Consider the following 15,607-nt stretch of genomic DNA (forward strand, 5'->3'; position numbering starts at 1 on the left):
ATATGTGTATTTCCTTAAAATGTTGAACTATAGATTTAAAGTACAGACATGACAACTTTGACCTATATTATGTTTACCTACCAGCAAATGCCTGTTGTTGCACTTTGAGTATAAACTATGAGAAGTGATGATGGTCTCATAATAAACTAACCATGAAAATGGCAGTAGGCCAATATGTCAACTTTAACTCTGTGAAGTAGCAGGTTTGTCTCTGTACTGCGTCTTACTCTCTGCAGTTACTGACTCCAATATTGCAAACCCAAGTCAAGCTTTACATACAGAATGTATTATGAAATAGGACTTTCTTCTTACTTCCACATTTTCTCACTCACTTGCTGCTGGGGTCAGACTGAGTGTTTGTGTTGTCATACCCACATTGGTTTGAGTTCATGTGGTTCCTGTGGTTTAACAATAATAAGGACTTCAATAGTCTCCATGAGAGAAAGTGTTTTAGGAAGAAGTGTCTGCAGTGATTGGACAGGTGGCAGTGTTATAGAAGGAAAAGATGATGGTTTTGCATCCAAAAAGCTCATAAATCACCAGCTGTTGCAGCTACGGTCATATGATCCTGCTGGCGTCTTTGCTCACATCAAGTCACATGGAGGCATTGAATGCACCACAGCCACACAAGTGAAACCTATTCATCCTTTTCCGGCCGTGTCCCTGTCCTTTATTTTCTATCAGGGTAAGATCAAAGCCGGGACATACTTCTCGGAGGATTACAGGACTGGGGTCAGGTCCTGTGTTATGGGCGCCCGAGGGAGGACAGCTTGTGACAATGCAAACCATTTATTTCTAAATGCTTAAGAGGAACTGCATGTCTGTTTCAAAATGTCATACATCTGGGGTGAACTTACCACAGCACAGGAAACACTCTCTCCTCCACCCTTCCTTTCCTCCATGCAATACAAAAACCCAATTTATCAGTAAGCTGTGAAAGACTTACAAGCAATGAAATGTTAATGAGGCACAGGTTAGAGGCAATAAAGGCTTTGGACTGAACAGGTTAATGTTGCAGGAGATAGGAGAAGTGACAGTAGTCCTGCTTTTGCTCATTCTTGTCAGAGTTGTGTATTGTAGGCCTACATTTGTAAAGCAAAGTGAACACATTTAACCCATTACTAGGACAAAAAAAATCAGTTTGCTAAGCAACTAGATAATTTAGTTTGACACACTTATCTGACAGCTTCTTTTGCGCTGTGTTGCCTTTTTAACCTAACAAAATGTAAATGATCTACAGAAACCTTGTCCTTTTTGCTTTTTATGACATGCAAATGTCTGCCAAGTTAATTCAAGCTTGACATGGGATGTTAATCTACATCCACCTTTACTGCATGTTCATTTCCCGCTGCGTGTGCACACTTCTGCTGATCTGTGTGCATGAGAAGTTTCATTCATTTTTAAGTGCTCATATTATGTCTTTTTTGCCTTTCCCCTTTCCTTTATTGTGTTATGTATCTTTTTTTGTGCACAGTATAGTTTTACAAAGTGAAGTGGCCCACCCCAAAGGGACTTACCATCTCCAACAGAAATCACTGTTCACAAACTGCTCCAAACAGCTCTATTGCAGTCCAGCCTGTACTTCTGTAGCAAACCTAGCCTAGCTGCTAGTGTGGCACCCCCTCAAACCAAGTTAGTTAGAGCGGAGGCCCGAAGAGTTCAGTTAGTTGTATCGCCATGTCCAGGAAACAGTGCAGAATGAAAACATTACATATGAAAGACAAATTTGTTAACATTTAAATAACTTACCTATCCAAAACATTTTGCCCCAGTCTAGGTTGCGAAGCTGGTTCAGGTTGTTCTGCCTCTGTTTCGGGATCAGACTCGGGTTTGAACATGAGCCGAAGCCATGGTTACCGACTGAAGCGGGTTTGTTTTGGAACACACTAGCATGCTTGTCAGGGCTCGCCCTACTCTACTTCTGACTGGCTAGCAGTCCTTACCTAGGTCCTGTGCATTTGCGACTCAGGTGCGACTCCCAATAAAGATAGGATAGAAGTGAGATGCCTCACTCAGTAGCTAAAACAGAGCGCTCAACACACAGGGTGAAAAGAGCTTCTTCTTTTTTTTTTACACTCAAAGAAATAAATGAAATGTGTTCATTCAGTAATAATCATTACGATGGCATGTATTGTAGGAAAATGGAGTAATTTGCATTAATAAATAGGAGTTGGCATTAGTACTAGTAAATGCCAGTCATCTGCAATGAAATGCTCTGGAGTTGTAGCTGCATGCACTGACAGTTGCAGCCACTGCAGATGGTCAATAGGAAAACAAAGTAAGCATTGCTAGACTCATTAAAGCAACCCTTTCTTCACATTGGACCTGAATAGTCCTTAGATAGAATTTGGTAATCTGACCTTGCATCTCTGTGGTTGTAGGGACATCTTAAGGCAACAGCTTATTGGCTGGTCTGAGGAATGGCTTACCAAATACCAGCCTACAGTATGTATGGCTGATTCAACTTTGCCGCAGACACAAAAAGCCCTCTCTGTGCTCCGCTCCACAGCCCAGAAAACATGCGGCGGGAAGAGGGGAAACAGCTCGCCCCAGCAAAGCACACTCACTGGAAACCCTACCCGTTACCCAAACAACTGGGCTGAGATGTTTCTTTATTCACGTGGGCCATCGTTACTAACACTACTAGCCAGGTTGTTTAAGGCTATCTTTGTATGAACAGTAAACATTTAAACCCTGCAACTCTTTTTCCTTCCGTGTTAACAAGTGTCCCATATGGCATCTAGCGCTGCATCTATGCTATCTAAAGAAAACAAACAAGAAAAGCCACAGGTTGTCTGGCACAGCGGAAGGGCTGCGACTAATTACCTTGATTGTCGATTAGACTATGTTTTGTTTTTGATTTGATTTGTGTATAAGTTGTCCAAAAGCATTGGAAAGTGTCTATCACAAGTGCCAAGAGCCCACGGTGAGTCGTTTAAATGACTTGTTTTGTGTGCAAAACCCCCAAATATAAAACTAGGAAAACCAGCAAATCATCACATTAAGAGAAATGTTTCTGTTGTTCCTTCATATAACTACAGAAACGTCAATTCATTTTGTTGTTGTTGTTGACTAATCAATTAATGGACTTGTTTCAACATTGAAATTGTTTACAGGGACAATCACAATCAAAGTACCCCAAAAAACACTTTATGTTATCAGCAGAGACAAGCACAGCACACAGCGTTACGTAAAATGCATTTTGTATTAAGTTTTAAGTCTTTTTAAGATTTTGTCCAAAGAGAGAATTACAATTATAGTAAGTCAAGTTTTTTTTTTTTTTAGAAAAAAAAAAAAAAATCTAGATAATACAGACACACATGGCTTGCCTTTCACTGAACCACAATCCTAGTAGGCTAAAGTTACTCTGTTGTTCTTGTTGGACTAGTACCTTGAGAAACGGCCTGAATCGGACCCTGAAACAACAGGTCCGATACAAGCTCAGCTTCCTGACAGCAATACGGGAAGATGCTCTTCTCACATCGACACCAAATTAAACTAGGATTGTTTAGTGAAAACTGCTAAAAAGTTCTGATTGCCATCAAGACGCACTGCAGAGGAAGTAGGGCTCATCAGTTGGCACAGTCACAGGAGTTTTCTTAGGAAGGCACTTGACATGGGGTTGTTCCCCATGCAGCGACAGCAATGCACCAAGTCCTTGTTCGTGCACACTGAGGAGGGACACCGTCAGCTAAGTGCAAGTTCCATAATAAATCCACTTCCACCAGACCGGAGAGGGGGATTAAAAACAAAAACATTTAGTCGTAACACAACTCCACCACAGTCCACAGCTTAAAATACAGTATCTTAGAGGGTGGGGGGGGGTCTCTTGGATTACACTTGAATTTTTGGGGGAATAAATTGTGATCTGATTTGAGTGACCTGTGCAAGGCTAGAGTGGTGATCGATACGTTTATGAGCAGTTTTAAGCGCTTTCAGGCCCCCTGTTCTCAGTCAAAAAGACCTTTAGAAGTGACCAATGCCAGCTCTGCCTAGATTTAGCATAAACCCACCACCCCTAAAACAGATGGACCCGGCCTAGGAGATGGAACAGTACAACTCAACAAATAACCACAAAACAATAACCAGAAAACAGTTGTGTCTTAGGTTTCACAATAAGACATTCCCATTGAGGCACGATTCCAGAGAAGTGTCATATACAAAGCTATATTTAAAAAAAAAAATCCCAAAACATTCAAGTACTTTGTCATGTAAACACTTTTCCAGGCTATAATACACAATGGATTATTGTCGTCGTTGATTTGTGTTTGTGCGCAACAATAAGACAACAGTGTGAGGAGAGAGAAAAGCTTCGCAAAACGCCTGCAGGACAAGTTAGAAGCTCAAATTCAACCCGGATGCACTGTTATCTGTAGGCTGTTGTGATATTTTTTTTTTTTTTTTAGAGAAGGACACATGAGCAGCACTGGTCGCCACCACTGGGAACAGTTGAATAGTTCATCTGTCTGACTATTTCCGCAAACAGTTCGTCGACTGATCCTTTATTTTTGGCTGAAGTTTCCATAAACGGGCAGTTCCACTCCTGGGCCAGCGCCTTGCCTTCCCCGGAAGACACCTCTCTCTCCCCCTCCAGGTCCACCTTGTTTCCCACTAGGATCATCGGCACCCTCTCGTATCTCTTCACCCGGATGATCTGGTCTCTCATCGGCTTGATGTCCTGGAAGCTCTGCTGGTTCACCAGGCTGTAAACCAGAATAAAGCCCTGGCCGTTCTTAATATACAGGTCTCGCATGGAGGCGAACTGCTCGGTCCCCGCCGTGTCCAGGATCTCCAGCACCGACGGGGACGAGTCCACCTCGATCTCCTTCCGGTAGAAATCCTCTATGGTGGGGTCGTACTTCTCGATGAAGGAGCCCGTCACGAACTGCACCGTCAGCGCCGATTTCCCGACTCCACCCGAGCCCAAAACAACCACTTTGTACTCCCTCATGGCAGACACCTCCTTTTTTTTCCGCGACGAAGCCTGCTCTCTCTCTCTCTCTCTCTCCTCTCTCTCTCTCCTCTCTCTCTCCCTCCTCTCGCTCTCCTCTCTCTCTCTCTCTCTCCCCTCTCTCTCCTCTCTCTCTCCTCCTCCCCTCCGCTCCCCCTCTCTCTCTCTCTCTCTCTCTCTCTCCTCCTCTCTCTCTCTCCTCTCTCTCTCTCTCTCTCTCTCTCTCCTCTCCCTCTCTCTCTCTCTCTCCCCACCCGCTGACCAGCCCCGATGTTTTCAAAGCGAGCAGGCTGGGAAGGCTGCCCTCTCGCTCGGATGGGAGTCAAATCCTCCTCGCCTGCTCTGTGACGGCCGCGGGGTGCAGATCCGGGGAGAATGGCCTCTCCTGGACATCAGCGTGGCAGATTAAAGCACATTTTGATCGCACTGTATTGTGCAACGGCGCTGGGAAGCGTGATCGCTTCTCCGCTCTTGCATGGCGTTTCCTGCCCACATCCTCAGCGCGTCAAAAGCCGAGGCTCAGTTCCGTTTTCTTAAAGGAGCCGTCACCCGAAACCTCAGCCAGAGCCGTCAGATGTTCTCATCAGATGACCAGACAGACACCGCGGGCTGTGTGCATGTCTGGGGCCCGGTCCGCATGACCCCTGCCCTCATGTACACACTCGATGGCGTTTCTCTCAGCAAGAGGCTCTTCAGTTGTCTGTAGTTAGGATTATACATACACATGCGTCGTGTGCTAATGAGGTCATTCATTAGCCATTTTACACATGTCATCTTACCCCCACCCCCCACCCCCTCCCATGGACCAGTAGTGGAAGAAGGTTACAAATAAAAGTCCTGCATTCAACATTTTTGTCAAGTACAAAAGTGTAAAGATCAACATTTGTATCAGCATTACTCAGTGAATAAAAGTAGCCTACTCATTAAACAGAATGTCTAATTTCAAAATCCAATATACATGATAATATAATATGATAAACATACATGTATTTATATACTGCTGCGTAGTTAAACCTATGGTCATAATGTAATGATTTATATTTCGTAATAATAATCTAAACATACAAAGTATCTAGAAATGAAAGCTGTCATGAAAGTATAATATTGGCTTCCAAAATGTATAAAGTAGCATAAAATGAAAATACTCCAATAAAGTACAATTAGCTCAGAGCTGTACAGAAGTATAATGCTTGATTAAATGTACTCTGAAGTTCACCACTGCCTGTACATGAGTAAAAGCAGCAATACTGCAATATCCAAGTAATACTTTACAAGTAAAAGGCCTGCATTTAAAATGTCTGAGTAAAAGTATCAAAAGCAGTACTCATGATACAGGCATTGTAAGTATTATCCTACATTATGCTATTGGATTATTATTACAAGCTATCACAGGATAAATTATATTGTTTTTTTCTGTATTAACATCAAAATGTAGCCCCAAATCTCATCATATGATTCTCCTCTATAGCAGGAACCACATTTATTGTTATGATAATGTGATAAGATCATCTTTACCATAGTTATTTATTCACAGCGGCAATACAGAGGTTGCAATCTTAATTGAATTGTACTTGATACAATGACAATAAAGATATTTTATTCTATAACACATAGCAACATAATATACTGCCAACAGGCACCATGGAAAAAAAAGAAAGATAATAAGACGTTTAGCCCGTAAAGGTAGCATGTTTCTGAACATAAAAGAATATAAAGATTTAGCTTTTGTGTAACTGCTTGCATTAGAAAACCTGTCAACGACCCAATGTCTCCTATTCTTGGACGTGTGATATATTCCAAATTAAACCAATTTTATAAAATTTGGGAACTGTATCTGTATTATTTGGACCCCATTGTCGCTGACATTAAGCCACAGGGATTTTCTGAAAGGTCGTAAGAGAGAGTAGTTTGCTGTGTATGTGTTCTTTCTTTATTCATTCATTGTTATTGTATTGTATGTGTGTAGCTGGGCCGATGTATTTTGGGGTTTTTGGACATGTGTGTTCGTGTGGTAAGTATGGGTGCGTGCTAAATTTGATGGATCCGTTTTGTACCTGTTGTAAAAATGAAAACCAATAAACATATTTAAAAAACAAAACAAAACAGAAAACCTGTCAATCTATTTGGGATTGAAAGCAGGTTCCTGCATTTTAATTTTTTGGGGTTGAGACCTTTGTTCACATCTGGATTACAGCAAACAGAAATCACTGTATGAATGAGATAGCCATGCCTTCTGAAACGTATACACTCTCTCCAAAAAATGGAACAGAGGGAAATAAGCCCTCTGCTGTTGCATGTTCAACTACAATACACTGGTAGGCATGTTGTGAGTTCATGTGGACTTCACGTCTGACCCAGATAAAGCACAATGTCATGAAAATTGCCCTGAGCACAATTAATTTCATTAAAAATAATATCAGTCTCTGTGGAGCTGCTCCAGTCTTGCTGACATTGAACCCCCAAGGTTGAAGTTCAGCAACCATTTTGAATACACTCTCCTAGATTATCCCAGACATATGATGTGCCAAAATATAATGGGAAAACACCTCTATGTTGACCTGCAGTATCTACCAGATAGTATAACAGGGCATCAATGTTTATGTCTTAATGAATGAATATGTGAACTTTAAAGCATTCACTGAAATGTGCCTATGTGGTAACTTGACTCACACACCCAGTCCACCCAGAGTCAGTGAACGCACACCTGTTGCATGAGCAAATCAAATATTGTTTTATTCAGATTTCAGATTCAGAGTCAATTATGGCAACAACAAAATGTGCATCAACAGATCTGAAGACAGAATAGTACATTATTGTGAGGCGACTGTTAGCAAATACATAATTGATGGTTGCACTTACAAGTAAAAAGCAGTCAAAGCGTACACGTGCCCCCAGCAGGGAAAGAGAAGCCATGGGTCCAGCCAGGAGACTGAACATCTGGTTTGCAGAGACAATGGTGCTTTGGTTCTGTAGCAACTAAACTCAGCAGCCTCGAGTCAGAAACACGTTGACCAGTGACTGTTACATTCATTTCAAAGACTAACTTGCCAAATAAGCATTTGGTATGGTGAGCCTTCACCTGCTGAGTGCACAGCTATGATAGCAGGAACAACTTCCTGTGAGTCAGTGTCGACTGTAATTATACGGCTATGAGAATGTTCTGTATCTGGGGTGGATGAGTGCTAATATTTATATTTATTTATCTTTCTTTAAATAACATGTTTGCTTGGAAAATATTATTTTTTTTAATCACACAAGAGTAAGATGACTTGTTTTGTTGAAGTACTATTTCTCCCCACTGTGGATGTTATCTACTTTGAAAAAAAATACATATTACTGTGTATTCTGTGATCTGAATGTGTTATCTTTCTTTACATAACTACTCAGTTTATTTTGTTTACATGTGTGTACTTTTACATGCAGTCAAATAAAACTATTATAGAATACACTTTTTTTTGAAAGTTTATGTATCAAGTGTACCATGGGAGCAGCAATACTGCATGACCAAGTCTAACAAATGATATACGGATATTATTGATATGTCATCCCACAGGAGGGGTGGAGTTAGCATGACGTGGGGAAATCTATTCCCCTTTGACATTCCCTGGCAATACTACTGATAAAATAAGACAAAAAGCGCATAGCTTTCTCTGAATGCATTGCCCAAGAAACTAGTGCCCTTCTTTGCAAGCAATTGTTTTTAGCTGGTCTTCTAATTTTAGAATTTAAATTAATCTAACAAAATTCCTTATAATTATAGATCTTTTTTTTTATTCAAAATAATATCTCAATATGATACACATTTTTTTCTCTGTTCATTTGACTATATACAGAAGTGCAAAAAGTCAACCTTCGTCCCTTAGGTTAGAACTCATCATCTGCAGCATTTCTGACCTCTCCAGTCAGGAAAAGTCCCTAATCTCCCCATCCACCAAACATCCAGAGACCCGTCAATCTCACTGCTCGTTTTGGCCTGACATTCAGGGCAAACTTAAGAAATATTCAAACATAAGTACATATCTTTTTGAAATGGATACAGTAGAAAATAAGTTTTACTCTAAAACATGGACAATCTATTTTTCAATACAATATATTTTCAAACATGATCGCGACATGTTACAAGGAAAATTTAAGTTGGTGAAAAGATTAGTTTTCTTTTCTTTTTTTGTCTGCTCAGAGATGCTGCAGTAGCAGACAATTAATTGATCTCATTCCTTGTATGAAAAAAGTCTTTCATCAACAAAAATTAACTGATAATGTAACATCATCTGAAAAAGACATCCAGCTATATGGATGAAATGGATATTTAAAACTGACTCAACACATTATCATTTATATGGTTTGAAAAAGTTATGAATGTCATACTATCTCAAAATCTACAACGGCTATATCAATGTTGTCAAGTAATATATAGTAAGGCAAAACAAGAAAAAATAAATCTACAACTACATACCTCAAATAGATTCAAATCCTTAAGTAGTACATAACACAGAAGTTCATTGAAATTTAAGAGAGTAATTGTTACTTTTACATTGAGAGGAAGAACAAAAAAAGATCATGAGCGAACTATAAAACATCATTGGTGTTCTTTACCTGCATGGTGATTGAAAGTACATGTGATTGGGCTGAGACCCAGTAATTGTAATCTAAGGCTTTGTTAGGTACATTACAATCGGTAAAGACACACTACACACCTCTGGGAAAACAGAAAAGGGATGTGAGCATAAAAATTGACAGATGAATGGAACACGATAAACCTGGTTCCTTAACCAAGCCTCTTGAGAGATGCTTCTGGAACCCTTTGTGAATATGATTGAGAGTAAAACTGTGCTTTGGTTTCTGTTGTCAGGTCTACGAGTGACTGAGAACCTTCATGTTTTGTTTGGAAAAGCAAACCCATAATGTGTTGTATTTCCTCAAAAGCCAAAGTTCACTCAGGATGAGTTGTGACAATTAAAACAGGCTGACCAGACAAACAATCAATCAAGTGCACATGTGGTTTAAATGACCTAATAGACCTCTGGGTCGGCTGTTTTAAAATTCCCATCAATACGTGGCTCAACAGTGCTCCTTGGAGAAGCTTTAGAGTCGCTCCTCTTTGAAAGAGGGGGAGCAAGGTAACACAATGTCACCCTCCACGCTTTAGAGTCAACGATAGACTTGAGCAACAAATTAATCCCACAAAACACAAAAACAACACTAGTCTAAGAAAAGAGGCATGACCAACTTTGGGGGAAAAAAAAACAACATCAAAGTTAAAAACATCATTAAACATCAAAACACAAATTTGGCGGGTACCCCACTTCTAAAATGAATTAATTAGAGAAATGAATAGTAAAAAAAAAAAAAGGGAAGAAACACTCACAATGGAGATTCGGAAAACAAAACGATACAAAAAGAGCCATACAAAACTTTAACCTTTGGTAAACAAATAACACTGCTGAGATAACACTCTGGTTTTAGCTGTATGGCCAAGATGACACATGACGAGGTGAGGAAAGCTAGTCTGGCTGTGCTTTCAAGGTACACAGGTATGTTGGTTTACCAAGAACATTCATACGTCCAAGACCCTCGTTTACAAGTAGCCGTAAAAACACAATACTGTACAGGCCTAATTCTTTTGGCGACTAAAATTCCTGTTTAAACCATTGTGCCTTTCAGATATCAATTGGAATTCAAGGTGCATGTTTGCATTACACTTGTAAACTATGAAATATGGCTATCAATTATAAAATAAAATAAAAAAACAAAGCAGAACAAATAAAAATAAAAATAAAAAAGGGGATGAAAAATCTTGTGTACTAACGTACCAGGACTAGATGTTGCTTTTTTTATGCAACCATGCCTTTGACCTTCTGTGCATACGGTACTGATATTAGGTAGAACAAATTGAGTGCTTTGATTTAGTCAGACACAGGGGTGTGATGTGAACGTTTCCCACAGAGGGAGAGACACACCGACCCCGGCACCAAGGTATCCTCTTCTCTCGGCTGGACGTTGAATTTGACAACAAATTCTTCTTGACATTGATATGTGGGAAGATGGCACAGATCGTGTGTTGCACCTTTCATGTTAACACGTGCGATGAGACCATCGTCGTGGAGCGGCTAAGAGATGGCAGACCCTCCTCGTCCCAATGCTTGACATTCTGAAGGCTATGTACATAAAGGCTGAACTCTTTCGGCTTGGACGGTGCCAGCACACATTCATTTGATCTGTAAGACATGACGGATTTCACTTAAACCAGAGCTACAATGATTCACTCCAAATAATGAATAGAAAGAGTACGAGGATGGAAATCGGAACTCACTGTTCTTGAGAGGAACTACATTTGAGTCAAGTACTTGTGACTACTCAGATGATCTGCAGATATTATTGGAATCTGGGGGGAGAAAACAGACAGGGATCAAATGAAGCATCCTAAACACAAAAAAAACTCTCAAAGCGGAACACAGATCAACACACTTTAACCACATCCTCTCACATTGAGACAAGTTCAGTTACTGAAAAGAAGCATACAGATAACAAAATAGACAAAGCAATTTGGCTCGAGTTTTAGTTGTGACATGTCGGTAACAATCCAGACACTTCTAAACAACAGGGAGGGGAACACGAGGGATTAAGGGAAGGGAGAGATGAGGGGGGGGCAATGAGGGGGCTCCTCCATGCAAATCTACACTGCAAATTATTTGGTTCTTACCAAGATAAAAACAAACTTACATTTAGAAATGTTAGATAATTTATCTTGTTTTAAGAGTGAATTTCTTATTTTAAGTGGTCACCTTTAGACTATAATCTTAAATTTTTTTCACAATGTTTTAAGACACCCCTTTTTTTTGCAGTGTAAGTCCTCCATGTTGTTGACCTGCACACCTCAGTAAAATGCAGAAAACTGGTCCTGGATCACTGGATCAAGACTGCTAACAAGATTATTCATCCTAGATTTTCACAGGTATTATAAAATGTTACTGTAACTGACCGCTTACAGAATCCCTTTAACAGAACTGAAAGCAGTATGTTGCAACTCTTCTTACAGACTTGTAGAACTTTTCTGACTTTAATAATGAATATGCCCATCTTTTAAACAAGAGAAACATGGTAGAGCAGGTGGAAGCAGCAGCAGCAACCCCCCCCCCCCCCTCAAAAAAAAACCAAGCACCAAAGGGCACAGATAGCACAGAAGCTGTGCGAATGTCGCTCTAAAGATTTTTAATAAAACCACCTTATACATACCAATTGCATGTATTCGTTGGTAGTCAACTTTGATAAGGAAGAGTCCTCAAAATGGGAAAGGACAAAAATCGAGGTTACAATGAGGACAAACATTAAAATACAATACAGTATGTTTTTTTTTTGCTCCAGAAACACAGATAGATCTAAGAAACGTATGAATATTGTGGTTTGACTTTAAATTTATAACAGTGTGATATGTGTACATATGTTGGACGCTTGTGTAGGCCAACAAGAGGGAGCACCGCCTTTTACCCAACCCACCCCTCGCTGTAAGACACAAGCATCTCTAGACTGAGAGAGAGAGAGAGAGAGAGAGACTAGAGAGAGAGACTAGAGAGAGAGAGACTGGTAGAGAGACAGATAAATAGACAGAGAGATAGATAGATAGATAGATAGATAGATAGATAGATAGATAGATAGATAGATAGATAGATAGATAGATAGACAGAGAGATAGATAGATAGAGAGAGAGAGAGAGAGAGAGAGAGAGAGAGAGAGAGAGAGAGAGAGAGATAGATAGATAGATAGATAGATAGATAGATAGATAGGTGGCAGAGGTGCAAACCTGATTGGTGGAGGCAGTTGCGAAGGGGTTTGTGGCAGATGTGTTGGCGGCAGTGGCTGGAGTACCACCGTGCATCATGGGAACTTTTTTTGGAGGGAAAATCATGTAAGCAAAAATACATAGAGGAGCAGTGTAGCCACATACACACCAGGCAAATGAGGGTAGGAGCAGGAGAGAGAGGGGAGTCAGCTAAGAGAGGGTTTCGATTTAACTGGTTCCCTTTCTTCCCTCTGCCAATGCTGGTAAGAGGTCTTGTGACTTGAGAACTTGATGTGACAAAGTGTAGCTGCAGAAGCAGTAACTTACTTCTAGATGTGTGGGTATTATTAGCCATAAAATGCTGTTGTTTAATAATACTGTACTTTCTTGGTAAGCACCAGATGAGAGCACACTTTAAAACAGTTCTACAAAGATAAAACATGCGTCTTTAAGGCAGAAGAGATAAGGGAAAGTTGTAATTGAACTCCCTCTGTTTTTTATTATAAAAAAAAAAAAAACGAGTTTCAACATTTGTCAGGTTAGACCAGCCAAAAGCCAAGTTTAGAGCGGGCATGATAAAGAGTGGCCAAGCAATATATAGCTGATATACACATGAAATTAACAAAATAGGTGTCAGTGAAATTGATAATGAACAACAACAGCTGACATAGAGGTAATAAACAACATTCAAATGTCACAATATTTGTCTTTTCTTATGTGGCTTTTGCTTCAAATCACAAAAATGTATCTTCACGCAACTAAAACAGTGACTCTCAGGTCACCAAAACCTCATCACTAAGTGGCCATAGATTCAATACAGTAGATTTCACAGGATGGATTAGTTTTGATGACGTGGGAGTCACAGACTGACATGAGGTTACAGACAACTGAAGAAGGAAAGCTGGACCTACCAACGCCGCCTGAAGGTGTCATGCACAATATTGAGCCTGCCCATCATGCAGTGCAACAGGAAGTGGATTGGATAGGGAAGAGAAATCAAAACAGCCCATCACAAGGTTCGTTAGAGTGAGGGGAGAGATAAGGTGGGAAAAAAAAGTTAATATCTCTTGGACACAGTCATCAGCGATTGGAATAGGCGAAGTGGTGAAATCATCACATCTTTTTTTAATCAAATGAATGAATGAATTGAATCTAAACTTTTGTCTACAGTGCATTGCATATGAATGTGTAATACAACAAGACTAATAGTGTGGTTATGATTCACTAACTATTGAGTATAAAACATTACATACACACTCTAGACAGGAGTGAGGAGAACAACAGATGCGTATAGAAGCCAGACTCTGTGGCCTGCTGTTTGTTACCATTAACCAACCCATCCAGCTCCGTCCTTACCAGCCCCAGCCAAAGCCCCAGCGATTGTTTCTCATCAAAACATGAGAAATCACAGCATGGACACTACAATCTAACAAACTAGTAAACCAAGTTATGTCCTTTCTCCTAAAAACATCCATGCCTTCGTCATTCAGCCTACATGTGCTAGGAGGAGCAGGTAGCTTTTATTAAAGCAATTAGTAGGCAGAAAGACATTCTAACCCATTCTTAACTAGTGGCCATGCAATGCCATACAAAGCATAATGTACAAATGTGTAAAAGCAATCTTAGCTTTTCAATTGCACTTTGAGAAATATTCAACCCCTTCTGGCCTCTAATGCAATCTAGAGCCTTTTTATATTATGCTATGTGTATGACTTTCTTTGTAAGACATAGAAGTTGAAGTATATAGTCCACCACCAGTCTGCTCTGTCCTGCAATCTACCACTTTTCCCAACCCCAGACAAACAGGAGCCAGGTTAGACCGATCCAGGCCTCCTCTGGGTGGTCAGAGCATTAGTGGAGGTTGCTTTGGGAGCCATACCTGATGGGAGGAAAGCAGCCTGCTGCTGAAACTGCATGCTGGCCAGGGCCTGTTGGTACTGGAGCATGCTGGTGTTAAACATGGCAGTGGCCCCGTTGGCTTTCTCCAGGGCTGCCCGCTTGGGCATTTGAGCCATGACATTAGGGGCGATGCCCTGCCCAGCCAAATGGAGGGAGAGCAGTGAGAATTGAAAAAAATAAAAAATAAAAAATGACAGAAAGAGAAAAAGAGAGAGAGAGGGTGTGTTGAAGAGAGGCCAAAAAGGGGAAGAAAACAAAAAAGGTACATACGTTAGAGGACATCATATAAACAACATCACAACATCCTTGTGTGTACAACAACAAAGACAATATCATCATATCATCAGTAGCAAGCAAGCAGCAGTCTGACACAAGAACTACACAAGCAGGAGCATGGTGCTTACTGGAGCTACTGGCTAACAAGCATATTTATTAGATTTCATCAGGAAGCTTACTTGGATTATTTACTTTATACTCCTAGGGCTGACTAAATGCAACATGAGCAAGCAATAACTATTAAAACAATAAGGCTGCTAACAGGAGGTGGAACAGGTAGGAAGCACAGAGAGAGGGAGGCTGCACTGCTAGCTCCATGATAAACTGTGTAAGCCATGTTTAAGTGATGGTTCACTCTCAGACAAATGTCAAAAATGGTCTCAGGCCAAGGGACACGAGTCAGCGGTTTAAAGCTACTTTTCTGGTGTGAATAATTACACCATAAAATGCGCTGAATATGGATTTTGTCGTGGCATGAGGCCATCCTTGAGATCTGAAAATCTGTGTCAAGACTTGATGATGGAGTGAACTATCATTTGAACCGTAATCATCTGGTATGGTGTTCCTCTTAGCCCCACCCTTATCCTTCTGACATGCACTAGTAACACAGACATGCACACATTTAATCAAGCTGCTCCACACAACACTGACCACTGACTTGGACGCAAGTCTGAAGCCATGCCACCATATAGAAGCTATACTTC

The 15,607-nt window shown here is 40.5% G+C and overlaps 2 protein-coding genes across 16 annotated transcripts in view; both read right to left on the reverse strand.

The window, feature by feature from the left end:
• Positions 1 to 3,134: 3,134 nt before the first annotated feature.
• Positions 3,135 to 5,049, reverse strand: LOC116698797 (ras-related protein Rap-2b-like). The gene has a single exon (XM_032530989.1). It carries the CDS (start codon positions 4,949 to 4,951, stop codon positions 4,403 to 4,405), a length of 549 nt encoding a protein of 182 aa, XP_032386880.1. The 5' UTR covers positions 4,952 to 5,049; the 3' UTR covers positions 3,135 to 4,402.
• A 2,609-nt stretch (positions 5,050 to 7,658) lies between these two features.
• The window catches only part of mbnl1 (muscleblind-like splicing regulator 1), a 45,200-nt gene continuing 37,251 nt past the window's right edge, over positions 7,659 to 15,607 (reverse strand). For 8 of the 15 annotated variants that reach the window (XM_032530967.1, XM_032530965.1, XM_032530977.1 and 5 more), the window contains 6 exons: positions 14,608 to 14,761; positions 13,640 to 13,675; positions 12,750 to 12,832; positions 12,185 to 12,229; positions 11,262 to 11,333; positions 7,659 to 11,166 (listed from right to left, as the gene is read on the reverse strand). In XM_032530967.1, the coding sequence (XP_032386858.1) occupies positions 11,277 to 11,333; positions 12,185 to 12,229; positions 12,750 to 12,832; positions 13,640 to 13,675; positions 14,608 to 14,761 (375 nt within the window). In that variant the 3' untranslated portion in view covers positions 7,659 to 11,166; positions 11,262 to 11,276. The remainder of the gene's footprint in view (positions 11,167 to 11,261; positions 11,334 to 12,184; positions 12,230 to 12,749; positions 12,833 to 13,639; positions 13,676 to 14,607; positions 14,762 to 15,607) is intronic. The other 7 variants (XM_032530970.1, XM_032530979.1, XM_032530975.1 and 4 more) reach the window with 3 other exon arrangements.

This window comes from Etheostoma spectabile, chromosome 12 (genome assembly GCF_008692095.1).
Source record: "Etheostoma spectabile isolate EspeVRDwgs_2016 chromosome 12, UIUC_Espe_1.0, whole genome shotgun sequence".
NCBI classification, from domain to species: Eukaryota; Metazoa; Chordata; class Actinopteri; order Perciformes; family Percidae; genus Etheostoma; species Etheostoma spectabile.